Source organism: Colletotrichum acutatum (genome assembly GCF_030867785.1).
Source record: "Colletotrichum acutatum strain CBS 112980 chromosome Unknown BDZ83scaffold_99, whole genome shotgun sequence".
Lineage (NCBI taxonomy): Eukaryota > Fungi > Ascomycota > Sordariomycetes > Glomerellales > Glomerellaceae > Colletotrichum > Colletotrichum acutatum.
In genome coordinates, this window is record NW_026849093.1 from 62,293 (window position 1) to 74,459 (window position 12,167).

General features: G+C 53.8%; 1 protein-coding gene across 1 annotated transcript; it reads left to right on the forward strand.

Moving 5' to 3' along the window:
- Positions 1 to 10,607: 10,607 nt before the first annotated feature.
- BDZ83DRAFT_733499 (uncharacterized protein) lies at positions 10,608 to 11,775 on the forward strand. The gene is made up of 2 exons (XM_060512919.1): positions 10,608 to 11,545; positions 11,571 to 11,775. Exon 1 carries the CDS (start codon positions 10,855 to 10,857, stop codon positions 11,446 to 11,448), a length of 594 nt encoding a protein of 197 aa, XP_060361305.1. The 5' UTR covers positions 10,608 to 10,854; the 3' UTR covers positions 11,449 to 11,545; positions 11,571 to 11,775.
- The last annotated feature ends 392 nt before the right edge of the window (positions 11,776 to 12,167 follow it).

Consider the following 12,167-nt stretch of genomic DNA (forward strand, 5'->3'; position numbering starts at 1 on the left):
TCTGGTCAAGATGTGGCCGGACGATGCGACAGGGACCCCCTGTCATCCAGACTTTGGAGGGGTTGCATGCCTCATCCATCACCCCCCAAATTTCAAAGTGTGTGCGGTGCGGTGCGGTGCGGGTGGCTTTGGTGGGCGTTCTATCTTGTTAGTAATAGTTGTCGATGTTGGGGAAGAGGAGAGAGTTGAATGCGGAGTAAGAGCCTAGAAGAAGATCAGTGTCTCCAAGATCTAATATCGAGGGCTTTCAGAATAGGCTCATAGTTGGAGAGAGAGGATAGTATAGCTGGATGCGATCTCGGACACGTCTCGTACAAGGACTGAGTGTCATATTCGCACAATACTCGGCTGGACAAAGATAGAGCGCAATCAATACGGTCGGTATCCGCTCTGCTCTCCGCTATTGAGATAGGATAAACGGAGAGAAGGAGAGGTACGCAGTAGAGGAAAAAAAAAAAAAAAAGGTTCAATCCATGGCTGGTGACATACGATGAACGGAGATCCAACCCGGTCGCCGCAAAAGAACCTGTAGCACGGGAGGGCAGCAAGATAAGACGTGATAGAGGATTGCGGGGGGGGGGGGGGGACTTGAAGGTGAGGAGACGAGACGGATAATGGTCAATGCACCCACCAGTCAAGGCAAGCAAACGAGGGACGAGAGACGACATGTTCCCTCTGAGCGGCGCTTGAGATCCCTGCTATGAGGTATTCGGCCCCAACAACTCGTATTCATCGGTCCCTGAACATTAACAGTTCCCATAACCAGCCTGCGAACCAGCCCCTACTTGCTTCCCGCCTTCGCCTGGCCTTGTACGGCGAATCTGATTCTGACAGACGAGTATCCGTAGATCGGGCAAGACGAGACACTGATGGTAGATCCATCGGAAATAGCATCATTGCGGGAGCGTCTCTGACAGTTTTCCATTTGCTAGGATTCTGACAACGTTGGCAAGTCTCAGATCAGCCCGGGCCTTGGACCAGACCAGTTGTCAGTCCAAAGTCCGGTTAAGAGAAGGGGAGAGTCGGAGACAGTAGGAGGATGAGACAGTCTTCGTTCTGCAGCCTGTCAGCGACGACTGCGCAGTCAGTCCGTCCGTCAGTCTCCAAAATGAACGTCTGCACTCGAGAGCAAAAGACTGGCTCGCCGGCTCCCAGCTGCTCCCCTTCGCGCCTAGCCTCAACCTAGCTCAGGTCCTTTTGCAAACCCACCATAAATCCACCCTGCTACTCCCTGAGCGAAGGCCCCTGCTAGCGACTCGATGCGATGCAATGCTGCTGCATCTGCCGCGCTACAGGGCAGGGCAGGACAGGGTCGGTCCATGCAAGGACAACGACAACGGCGAGGGCGGAGACGGCGGCCGTGTCCAGGGTGATTGGCAGCCCGGGGGGTCTCTCCAAGAGTCCAGCTACCTAGCCAGCCAGCCAGCTTGCGTGCTTCTTCTGCATCCAGAATCTCTACGGAGTAAGTACTACAGGCTGAGAGGCGTCTGTGAAGAACAGCAAGCCTGTGTGCAATTAACTTTCGGCCTGCTGCGGGCAAGGAACAAGGCGCCGCGAGCTAAAAACGACGCGGACAATTGTCGTCGGACGGGGGTGAGGCTGGAACGGTACTTGAAGCTTGGATGAGCGAAACGAGGAAACGAGGTCGGTATCTGTGATTTGAAGTGAAACCAAGCAAGGCCCTTTTCGTTGTACACCATCTTAGTGGTTCGAGTAATAGCGTTGGTCTGGCAGTTCTTTGCAATCCAAAGAACAAGAAAAGATGAAGGTAGGTTCAAGGTTCAATGTTTGGACGAACTGGCGGCTGCTGCTCCTCCATCGATCAACCCAACCAATGACACGGCCAAGCAGCATCTGCCAATGGAAGCGGCGTCTTGGTAGCTGGGCAATCCCGTACGGACTATCTTCGTAGCGTAGTAGCTTAGGATAGGTTAGATGACTGGATGGCCCAGTCAACAGCCGATAGGCGCCTGGGGTCGAGACTTTTGTCTGAGATGATGACTCTCGAAAGATTGCGGCGACAAGAGAAGTCGAGCAAAGGTTCATCGAGGCCCACGAACAGCGAGACGTAGGTGCCCAAAGTGAGCAGAAGAGCTGATTGCATGTGACAGAAACAGCCACGGAAATGAACACTGTGATGCTTGTCATTGCTATTGTTGCCGGGCCGTGGCTGATTTCGGTCGCAAGTCTCCTCTCTATCTGTCTCTATACGGACAGAAGATGCACCTGAAGTGAGGGCGAGGGATATGAGATGGAGTGAGCGGGTGAGGCGTACGGCGCCTGAGTCCAAGGCGAAAGCTACAAGTGAGCCTCTGTCGGCCGCCGCTGTCGGTACATAGTCTTGACGGGGAGTCCCGCGGCAAGAGGCAGGTACCTAACGGCAAGGTGTTTTGTAACTCGATCTCAACCCGTGTTCCGTGTTCCTCGGTACGCATTCCCTCGAACCGAGCTGACCAGGATGATGACGGGGGTGGTTCATCGGTCGTCTTGGAATCCACCCGCTCAACACTGACCACTTGGTGACTTTGTGACTTGTTGACAGCGCGAGGGCGAGGGCGTGGGACTCGTGGGAGTTAGGACAGGGCAGCGAGAGTCAAGTATGAGGGTGAAGCGACATGTCAGAGAGCTTCGGACATGGACGACGGGTAAACCCCCGCGCCCCACGACGGAGCAATTCTGGTCCATAATGATCCATGGCCAGCTTTTTGATGGAGATTTCCTGTTCCTGTTCCCGTTCCAGCATCTGTTCCTGATTTCCAAGCAGATGCAAGACGCCCGTGCCCATAGAGTGCCAGTGCGACAGGTATGCGCCGCGGTAGAGACTTGTCAATGGCCGGATCTGGTATGTTGGACAAGGTGATGGTTGTGGTGGAGTGGGCGATGCAGTTCGCATGTGTCTAATATCCGTGGCATACGGGTCTGGTGTATCCGTACTTTGAATCCATATCCAATATCATCGGCGGTTGTTTCGAGCGAAAGAGATTTTGTTATCTTTAGCCCAGCAACCCTGTCTGCCGATGCGCTCATTCCGGCCTACTGTAAGGTAGAGGCGCGTATGGAGCGTATGGAGCATCCCATACTTGGTACCCGTAGCTCAGCCAACATTAGAGAGCCGAATGGATCATGGCCACAGGTGATGATAGGTTGCAGTTTGTGACACCTGAAGAGAGCAGCGTACATGTATCCGTTCGTACCCATAATCCGAGTCTGTCGTGGTTGGCACGGGCTCTCAAACGCGGTAGCCGTGGGATAATTCAAAGTCTGGCTCAAGTGTCAAGTGATGAAAAGGCTTGTCGTCGTTGTGCGGTGAAGCCTATCGAGTACCTACATACAGATACACATCAAGTAATAGACTAGAGAAAGCAAACCCATGCCGGATTGGCTGGATGCGTGTTAGACGCAAGGCAAGGTGAGGGAGGTGAGTTGGGTAAGTTGGGTTGGGTTGGATCGAGGTCTACGAGATGTGGAGAGGGGGAAGGGGGAGGGGGGGTCGGAGAGGAAGGGAGGGCGGGATGCAGGAGTCCTTTTCCCGCCCGCACTGGAGAAATCTACGGCTACACTACACACCGGTACTCGAGGGAACGGCACCCGAGCAAAGATCTTAACGTTTACCTTACCTTCCCATTAGCTAATAGGAACTTTGAGGGCACACTTGCGTTTGTTCTGGTAGCGAGTAGTATCAAACGTCCAGCGTCTAATGTCTCATGTCACTGTTTAACATCTAAACTCCAAGGAACATTTCCCCTTCTCTCCTTGATACACATCACGACACCTCACAACGCAACTCGACACACTTTTCCCCCAACGTAACACTTCGGAAGAAGCATCTCATCACACCGGATCACCCTCACTCCCACCCCCAGTCCCTTCGGCCAGGGCCCTTTTCTCTAGAATGCTACAGAAGCACAGGCTACGATGGACTATGGATTCATGGAAGCCTTGGCCTGCTTGTTGGGCTTGCTGCCTTCTGGACTAGCTGCGCCGTGGCGCCTTTGCCCAGGAGCAACAGAGTGTGCCATTGCAGGATAGGTGCAGGGCATCGCATCCTCTACGCCGTGCAACAGAACGGGCGGCGCTTTTGCTAGACCTTCCATGCAGACTTCGACGCGCCTTCTGCCGTCAGGCCAGTCTGCTCAGAGGCCAACCACTTTCACGAGATGTGACTTGCAGGTCAGGCGCAAGCAAGTGCTTGTGAGAAGGGGGAAAGCCCAAGGGGAGGAAGTAAGGGGAGGAGGAGGAGGGGGGATGAAGCATGCATACGAAAGGATTGCGCTCTCTTCAGGCACACACACTCTCACACTCACAATCACAGGCTCACCCACACCTTGCCATCGTTATCGTCAGTACCTGCCTTCTGCCTTTCTTATCCTTCGGTGGCCGACGGCTTCCTTCGGTAACTCTAGGCAATAGAGAAGGAGAAGAAGGGGCGGAAAGGATGAGAAGTGAGTAGGGGGGGCAGCGGGCGTCGAGCGTTCTGGAAGCTTTGCAAAGAACCTCACAACCCGATTCTAAAGTACCATCTCGAACCTCACATCTCGTCACCGGGATCCGAGCCTCCTCTCTCTCTCTCTCTCTCACCTCACCTGGAACTCAACATCGTTTAGCGCCCTTGGTCAAGCAGTATATGCCACCCACACTTTTCATCACACTTAGTAATGGGTTACTGCACGTCTCTGAACCGCCATCCCGACTGCCGAGACTTGTCGTTGAGACCGTCGCAACGCAGAAAGTCCACCTAGCTGCTTTGGCCTCAACCATCACCGCCGTCCCATGTCCCCGTCGTCAACCTCGCTTGCGCCGCTGATGACATTTTGCACCTTCACCTCACTTGAGCTACAGCCTACCAGTATCAGGCAACATCAGCACCGCAAACACACATTCGCGGTAGTGTGACTGAAATCAGCAGCAATAGTCCGTTCTAGTATTATTGCCCTTCCGCCAGGCCCTAAGCCTGCCTGCCTGCCCGACACGATGCGGATGTATCGATCTCTCTGATGCTTGTTGACACAATTCCCCTTCTTCCGGACCTGACGGCCTTGGCCTTTTGCCTGCCTGATTCCTTGATCACAGCATGCCAAAGGCGCCTAGGATCCAATTATCCAAGTACAGATACCTCCTCGCTGGTTCTTCGTGTCTCAAATCTTGCAGGAGTAGCGCCGCTGTCACGGTCCCAAGGACGTCCGTCCACAATTGACACCCCGGGCTTCACCTCAGGATGCCCAGGACCCAACAACTAATGCTGGCTGACGTTGCGTTGGTCCAGATGACAAACGTCCGCACTGACACCGCACGCCCCCATAGCCTTAGCTCGCTTCGCCCGCGAGAGCCAGGTGCACCGGTTCGCGCTCTGTCGGAATCCAACCTCGTCAACAACAACCCTTGAAGGATCAATATCAACGCAGCCCTGAGAGATTGAGAAACCAACATCAGGAGCCCGTCAGCCAGCCTTGAGGGCGGCAGAGCAACGGGATCGCCACCGTGGGGCTCGGAGGTCGCCCCAGCTCTTGCTCAACGTCGGCCGTCTCCATTCATCACATGCTTTCCCCTATTTGCGAGTCTCGGCCGTTCCCTTCTCCATCTCTGCTATTTTGATAGTGTCCAATCCGCGCTCCGAGGTTGTCCTCAGAGCCCACTTCGGACCCGACCGACACCTCCTGCGTCCCTGCGACCCCTAACCACCGAGATTGATCAGCACTCTAGGCCTTGAATCCCATTAGCCCTTGTCCCTGGGCCCCGAAGGGTAAAATAAAGGGTTTTGCCCAAGTTGATCTGATCTGGCACATAGTCGTTTACAGGACCCGGAGAATTGGCAGAATACGGCTTCAGCCACGCTTAAACTTGGCTAGAGGAAGCCCCCAACGCAACCTGAGTGACTCGAGAGAAGCCTTTGCAGAGCAGCAAATTATTGAAGCCAAGAAAGACATATTCACGACCCTCCGCGAAGCTGCAGCCCGCGATTCATGACGATGCCTGCTGCAGCTCGCCCCTGAGAGCTGAGACTGAGTCTGCTCTACGGGTATGGATACTGAGCACTTCAAAGTGCCCATGCACAGAATATTGGCTTCACAAACAAGTTCCAAGAACAGCAGGTTGGCAAAGAGTCTCCTTCTCAGAAAGGACAATGAGAAGACCACCCCCCATGGTTTTGCATTGCCGTTCTGACTCCCGCTTGCTCAACTACCGCAAGGCTGGGGCTGTGCGAGACGGGATGTCGGGAGAAGCGCGTCCAGGAGTCTGGTTGACGTGCATTCAACAATCATCGTGAGACATGTCATTACTACATGGTCCCAACCCACGCCGATGACGAGACGGTGCAGCAAAAGCGCGGACGATGCCTAGAAGGGAAGTTCAAACTTGGACCACTTCATCTTCCGTATCTCTGATATCGTATCCAGAGAGCAGAGGACCATCGCACATGGTTTGGCTTCTTCTTGATGTCACCCAAGATGGCGACGTCGTCGGGAGACGTTCGCCAGCTTCCTCTCCTGCTGCACTCTGAACTCAGAGAAGCAGCCTCTGGCAGTCGCAGGTACGGATAGCACCAACCCTAATCAAGAACAGTTTGAACAGAGCAATGTTACACTTTCCGCCTAGCACGAGGGATGCAGTTCGGAGCGCTAGAAGGACCGAGGAAGCATGCAGAGAAGCTCTCCAAACGCCATTTCAAAGTCAGGGGGGTGGTCTAAGCCTCACTCGATGCAAAAAGTCCTCAAGCCAGCCGTTAGCGTGGTGACCGGCTCATCCCCCCGTCGGCGAGTTAAATTCGACTTTGCCGTCTCCAAGTGTGCGCCTCCCGTCATCCGTCATCCGTCAACCGTTAAACCGTTCGTTCGTTCGTTCGTTCACCGCAACGCGCGAACTGCTCCGGCCAAAGGCAGCCAACCATAGGTACCCAGTTGAAAGAAGGATCCTGTTCAAGCCCGCCTCGCTGCCGTCATCTGCTTCCTTTTCGCTCAATGTGTCCCCCACCCCCAATCTTCGGTCTCGGGACGTGTGGCTTGTCCCCGTATCTATTTGATCAACGATTGGTTGGCGTTGCTCTACCTAGCGATCAAGTAGTGCTGTGGGCGCCGTCGTTCGCTCGTGCAGAGAACCGTTCCTCCTACATGGTCAACTTCTACCCAACCATCACTCCTCCAGCGCCTCTGATGCCGGCTTAACTCTATCAGGCTCGATCATTGTGATTGGATGCGAGTTGTTACGACCGCCAACACCATCTCCCGAGACACTCACACACACATCATGCCGGTTTTGTAGACGACGTCTAGGTTGGCGGCCATGGGTAGACTTCTCTTCCGTATGGCACCGGAACAACATGGTGCGGTTTGTCGACACTGGCGGTTTGACAATTTGTGCCCAAATCAAAGCCGTCTACTGGGTGGCAGGGTCAGGGTCTGGAAGGCCTCTCTACGGAGTAGACTATGAACTCTGGACTCTATGTACACCGCACGCTGTTGTCGCTGGTTCTCAAGTGAGAGTGAGCCCACCGCCACTTCATCAAAACCCTAGAACCTGCCCCTCGATTCCACGCTAGGCCGGCCGGTGAAGGTGACAGTACTCCGTAGAGGGGTGACCCCCAACCATCTCCGCCTGGGACTGATCATTCTCTCTCCATTTCTATTAAGACTGACATTATCACGCTTGTCAGGGCTCCATGAAAGGTCTGGTGGTGCAGGATGAAGACGCATACACCACGTACCTCCATCACTCTTCTTTAAGGCTTGATCAGATCATTGTGCAGACGGCCATGCATCACTCAACCGTTCCTGCTCCAAAGAGCACCCAGGACGTCATCGTACCCGTTCGACAACAGCGCGAGTCTGGCTTTCTGATGATGACATGCCCATACCGATTCATCATCCCGCGCCGCCGCTGTTGTGGGAAAATGGGTGGTCTGCCAGCTGGCTCTGGCTCAAGAATCCCTGCTTAATATCAATCCTTGTCTGTCGCCGCCAATTGCTTTTCTCTCCTCTTGAGCATCGAAATCTTGCCAGACTTTTTCCACCGACTGGTTCTGGCATGAGCTAAAGCGCCTGCCGCGATCCCTGCTCGGAAATTTGCTTCAGCACTGACAACGGCGGCTGTTTGGCAAGGTCACTTCGATGTCCGGTGCGTCCAGCGGGCCCCAGTCAATGTCGGGTTTACCCCTGGTATTATCCTCGGGGCTCTTTCAAGGCATGGATATGTTTATGTAGCGTACAGCTGCGAAAAAGAAGGAAACATGGAAAAGATTTTAGCAAACCTAGATTCCCTACGCTCGAGCCAGTCCCCGCGTCCCCCTTCTTCCTCGCTCTCTATACGGTCTCTCAGTGTCTAGATGTCATGATCATCCCCCATCGGTGTCTGCTCATCACCTCTCGTCGAATCGGCTCGCCTCACGCCTCGGACCTTGCACGATTTGCCGCTATCTTATTGGCGCTGCAACGTTGCAATCATCATCTTAACAGAGACAAGCGTGGTCCCTGGGACTAGCGAATGACAAGCGCCAACGACCGCCTCCAATAGCATCCATCAGAGACCATGGGGTGGAGTAGACTTCATAATGAGAATACCGTCGTTCGACCTCCATTGTTTGCAACTCGATCGGTAGGAAAAGTTGTGGAGGGCTCGGAAGGCAATAGCCTGACTCTTCTTCAGGCCGATATGTCGGGTATCCGATTCGAGCCCACTGGTGGCAATCATCAGGCCTTTATTTTAGTCTATACTAATCGGTCCTGATGCAGTGGCCCGCTCGTAACGACGAACGGCACAATTACGATTACGCAGCCGCAGCCTCGTCTGTCGTTTGATGCCTAGTCTATCTATGGTTCTGGACTATCGGTTCCTTTGCAAAAGAGAACGACATCTGCTGAGCCACGGCAACCTTGTGAGCGTACATCAGGCTGTTTCGCGCTTATTGATCACTCGGCCCAAGGAAACATACACCAGGCTATTGTTACACTTCTGAAAGATAGTAGGCTGCCTAACAAGTAGCCGAGAGACTGTAAAGCCCATTAATCGTAGAGGCGACTATGCTCCGGCGGGGGGGTTGAGTTGACTGCACACTGTCTCCTTACGTACTAACACATGAGAAGGATCGTCTTACCGCCGCTCGCTCACATGTCTAGGGATCCGTATATGTCTCTCTCTCTCTCTTTTTCCAAGGGTTCACCAGGCGGGACTCTGGAGATCGGGGGTCTGGGCCAAACAGTCAAGACAAGTTAAGCTCGTCGCGTGCCCTTCAGTTCGTCTCGTGCAACTTTCTTTCCCCGCAAACTGGATCGGGGTGGCATTCCGTGGCCATTGCTTTCTCTTGCCCCAGCATCAAGCTAGTCTTGCACGATTACCGACAGAGAGGTCGTTGACAGGACGCCATGACTAAAGATGGACTTTGAATTTGCTAATGCCAATGTCACGCGTGCCAAACGACCATTTCCTCCACAAGGATACACGGAGAGCAACCAGATCAGCGGGGGCGGCAAGGCGGCTTTTTGGCATTCAAGCATCTTCGACCGTTAGGCGATTTGCATGTATCAATGTAAGGCCGAGGGAAGGGGGTGGTTTCTGCCGCCTGCGGACGAGGCCCTTGATGCGGGTTCGTTGACCGTTGTTTTCCCCGCATTTAACTCGCCTTCACATCGCCGGCATGGACGAGTTAGCCTCACGGTCGTTTCTATGGACGATGTCGACGTCAAAGGGCTAGCCGGCACGCTATCTCGAGTCCCTTTTCTTGGCGGTTTGCCGACCGCGGCTTTCGCTTCGTTCGAGATTAGAGGGGGCAGGATCTCATCGGGAGTGGACGGGGGCCCATGGTTCTCCTCGCTTCCTTTCCTGCTCTTTCGCTTTTCGAGGCAATGTGCTGTTGTTGTTCACACCACGGGTCACTCCTTGCCAGGTCTCATCATGTGGCGTTTCACACGTCCTCGAAATTGAAGATCGTGGCTGGGCCCCCAGAGGTTCACTGCGGCAGTATGCCCGAGGTAGGTGTGTTGTACGTGTGGACAAATAGTGTGTGCCTTGCGTTCCCTCTTTTCCAGGAACCGCATGCGAGGAATTCGAACGCCTCTCTGCCGGCGGCCGTACCCTGCCTAATCACCTCTCATCCCGCTTCGATGCGCCTTCTTTACCTTGGTCAACAGCTTGTGTGTGTGTGTGTGAGAGAGAGAGGGAGAGAGAGAGAGAGAGATACGTCAGTCGCAGGAAACCTGAAGTGTGAAGTTGCTACGCAGTACACTAGAGAGGCCAGCCTTTCCCCGAACTACGCAGACTGCAGTAAACCTCTCTGCCCCCACACACCCCAAGTCCTCGAGCTCTTTGCCTGATCTGGATCCGATGGAGAAGTAGGAACCAGGACCATGCGGGGGTGGTTCTTCTTGCTGCGAGAAGTGTGTGTGTGTGTGTGTGTGGTGGTGCGGCCACGACCCCCCGCTTGGCTTCCACAAAAGTTCCCAGCCCGGCTGCCGCAGGCCCGCATCGGCACAGGGGTGTGGCGCGCGAGGGGGAATGGGACGCACATCATGTACGCTCGGGTGTAGTGGGCATTTGGTTGTGCTTGTTGTTGAAAGCTATGGCTACGCAGACGTCTACTTGTGATACGCAGTAAAGACAGGTACCTACCTCCATGAGCAAGCATGCCACAGGACCCTTTTTCCGGGTCTTCCTGTCAGGTTACCTGTCAGGAGGCTATTTTTTACGAAATTCGGACGGCGTCAACTTATCACGCAGGCTAAAGGTGATGAGGTTCTTTTGTTTACCCCTCGGACGTTTCTCGCTTGGATAGACTTTCCCAGTCTCCGACTTTGCTGCGAAAAAGAGCTGGGTCGTGTCTCGATGCTTGCCAAAGAGAAGTAGAGACAGAGAAAGAGATGTCCATGTATGCAACCCTACCCGGCGATGCTCTACTTGCTTCGACCCAATGAGATGAAGTTGGAAAAGAAGGGGTGGTGGTCTGGCCTCTTGAACCCTTCTTTCCCTTTCCCACCTCTGAAATCTGGGCGGCGACTGCAGCAAAGCGTGACTTTTGTCGAGATCTACCTAAGCTTCGCTGAAGATGGTGAGAGATTCTCGGTCTCTGACGCGGACGACTCTTGCTTGCGCATCTGTGGGCATCCCATTCATATCAGAAGTCACACCTCTCCCCTCTCTCCACCCTTCGAGATGTGCGTCCTCTCCAGGAGGAAAATCGATTCGCTGATCCGCGACATCGGACGACGTTTCTTGCCATCTGTGGGTAGTGGTAGTGGTAATCTCTCTACCATCGCCACACCTTCTTTCAAGGTCCAAACTGGAATTAGAAATTCTGGGCCTTTCTCTCTTTGCGTGTGTGTTGTGTCCATCAGATATCGATGTCTAGACCTCGAGACCGGCCCCAGGATCCTTTTTCGCCCCTCCTCTCCCCCGTTGCCTTTGCCGGCCCGCAAACGGGGCTCGGGTGCGTCACAATGGCACGCAAGATCGCCGCTCCCCTGATAATAATGGCCTCGCTGTTGTTGTGGTTTTTGGGTTCATGTCCCGATGTTGGATGGATCCAGAGGAACCTCAAAGTGAAGCGGCAACTGCATGTTAGGTACTTCAATACTGTACATCTGTAGGTTTCATGTCTTGGCTGTAACTGTCAACTTTCACAAGCATGAAGAATTACAAAAAAAACAAGCAAGCAAGCAGTGGCAGTACCGGCCGGAGTGGACCAAGCTCTTGGTGGAAATCCCACCCGGTGTTACCGTGGATGTTGGAAAGAAAAAGAGGACATCCAATAATACGGATATGCATGGGAAAGCCAAGTCGGCGGCTCTGTAATTAGTGTTTTCGTGTTGCTCTTGGTCATTGTTGTTAGAATTACGAGTGAATAGAGAAAATTCTGTAACTTCCGCAATTCCTTCGCTGAATGGCGTTATACAGCACTAACCAAAATACCCTCTTCCTTCTTATTTTACTTTGTTTCCCTTCTCATTACATCTTCTCCTTCCCCTGTTCGTCAAAAGTTCGTTCGTCCCGCTTCGCGCCATTCTCTGGGCATTTTCCACGTTTGTTGCCTCCCACCGTCTCCCGAGCCTTGCCTTTGCATCTGTAGGTCCGAGGCGAATCTGGCGTTACAGTGACACGGCAGGCAAGACGAAGCAGAAGAAGAAGTAGGACAAGCAAAGACGACATGGCCAACCTAGTTTCTATTACTTGATCGTCTCCGGCAC

Excerpts from the sequence above, each read along its gene's own strand:
- BDZ83DRAFT_733499 (XM_060512919.1), top strand. The coding sequence starts at position 10,855 with ATGCAACCCTACCCGGCGATGCTCTACTTGCTTCGACCCAATGAGATG.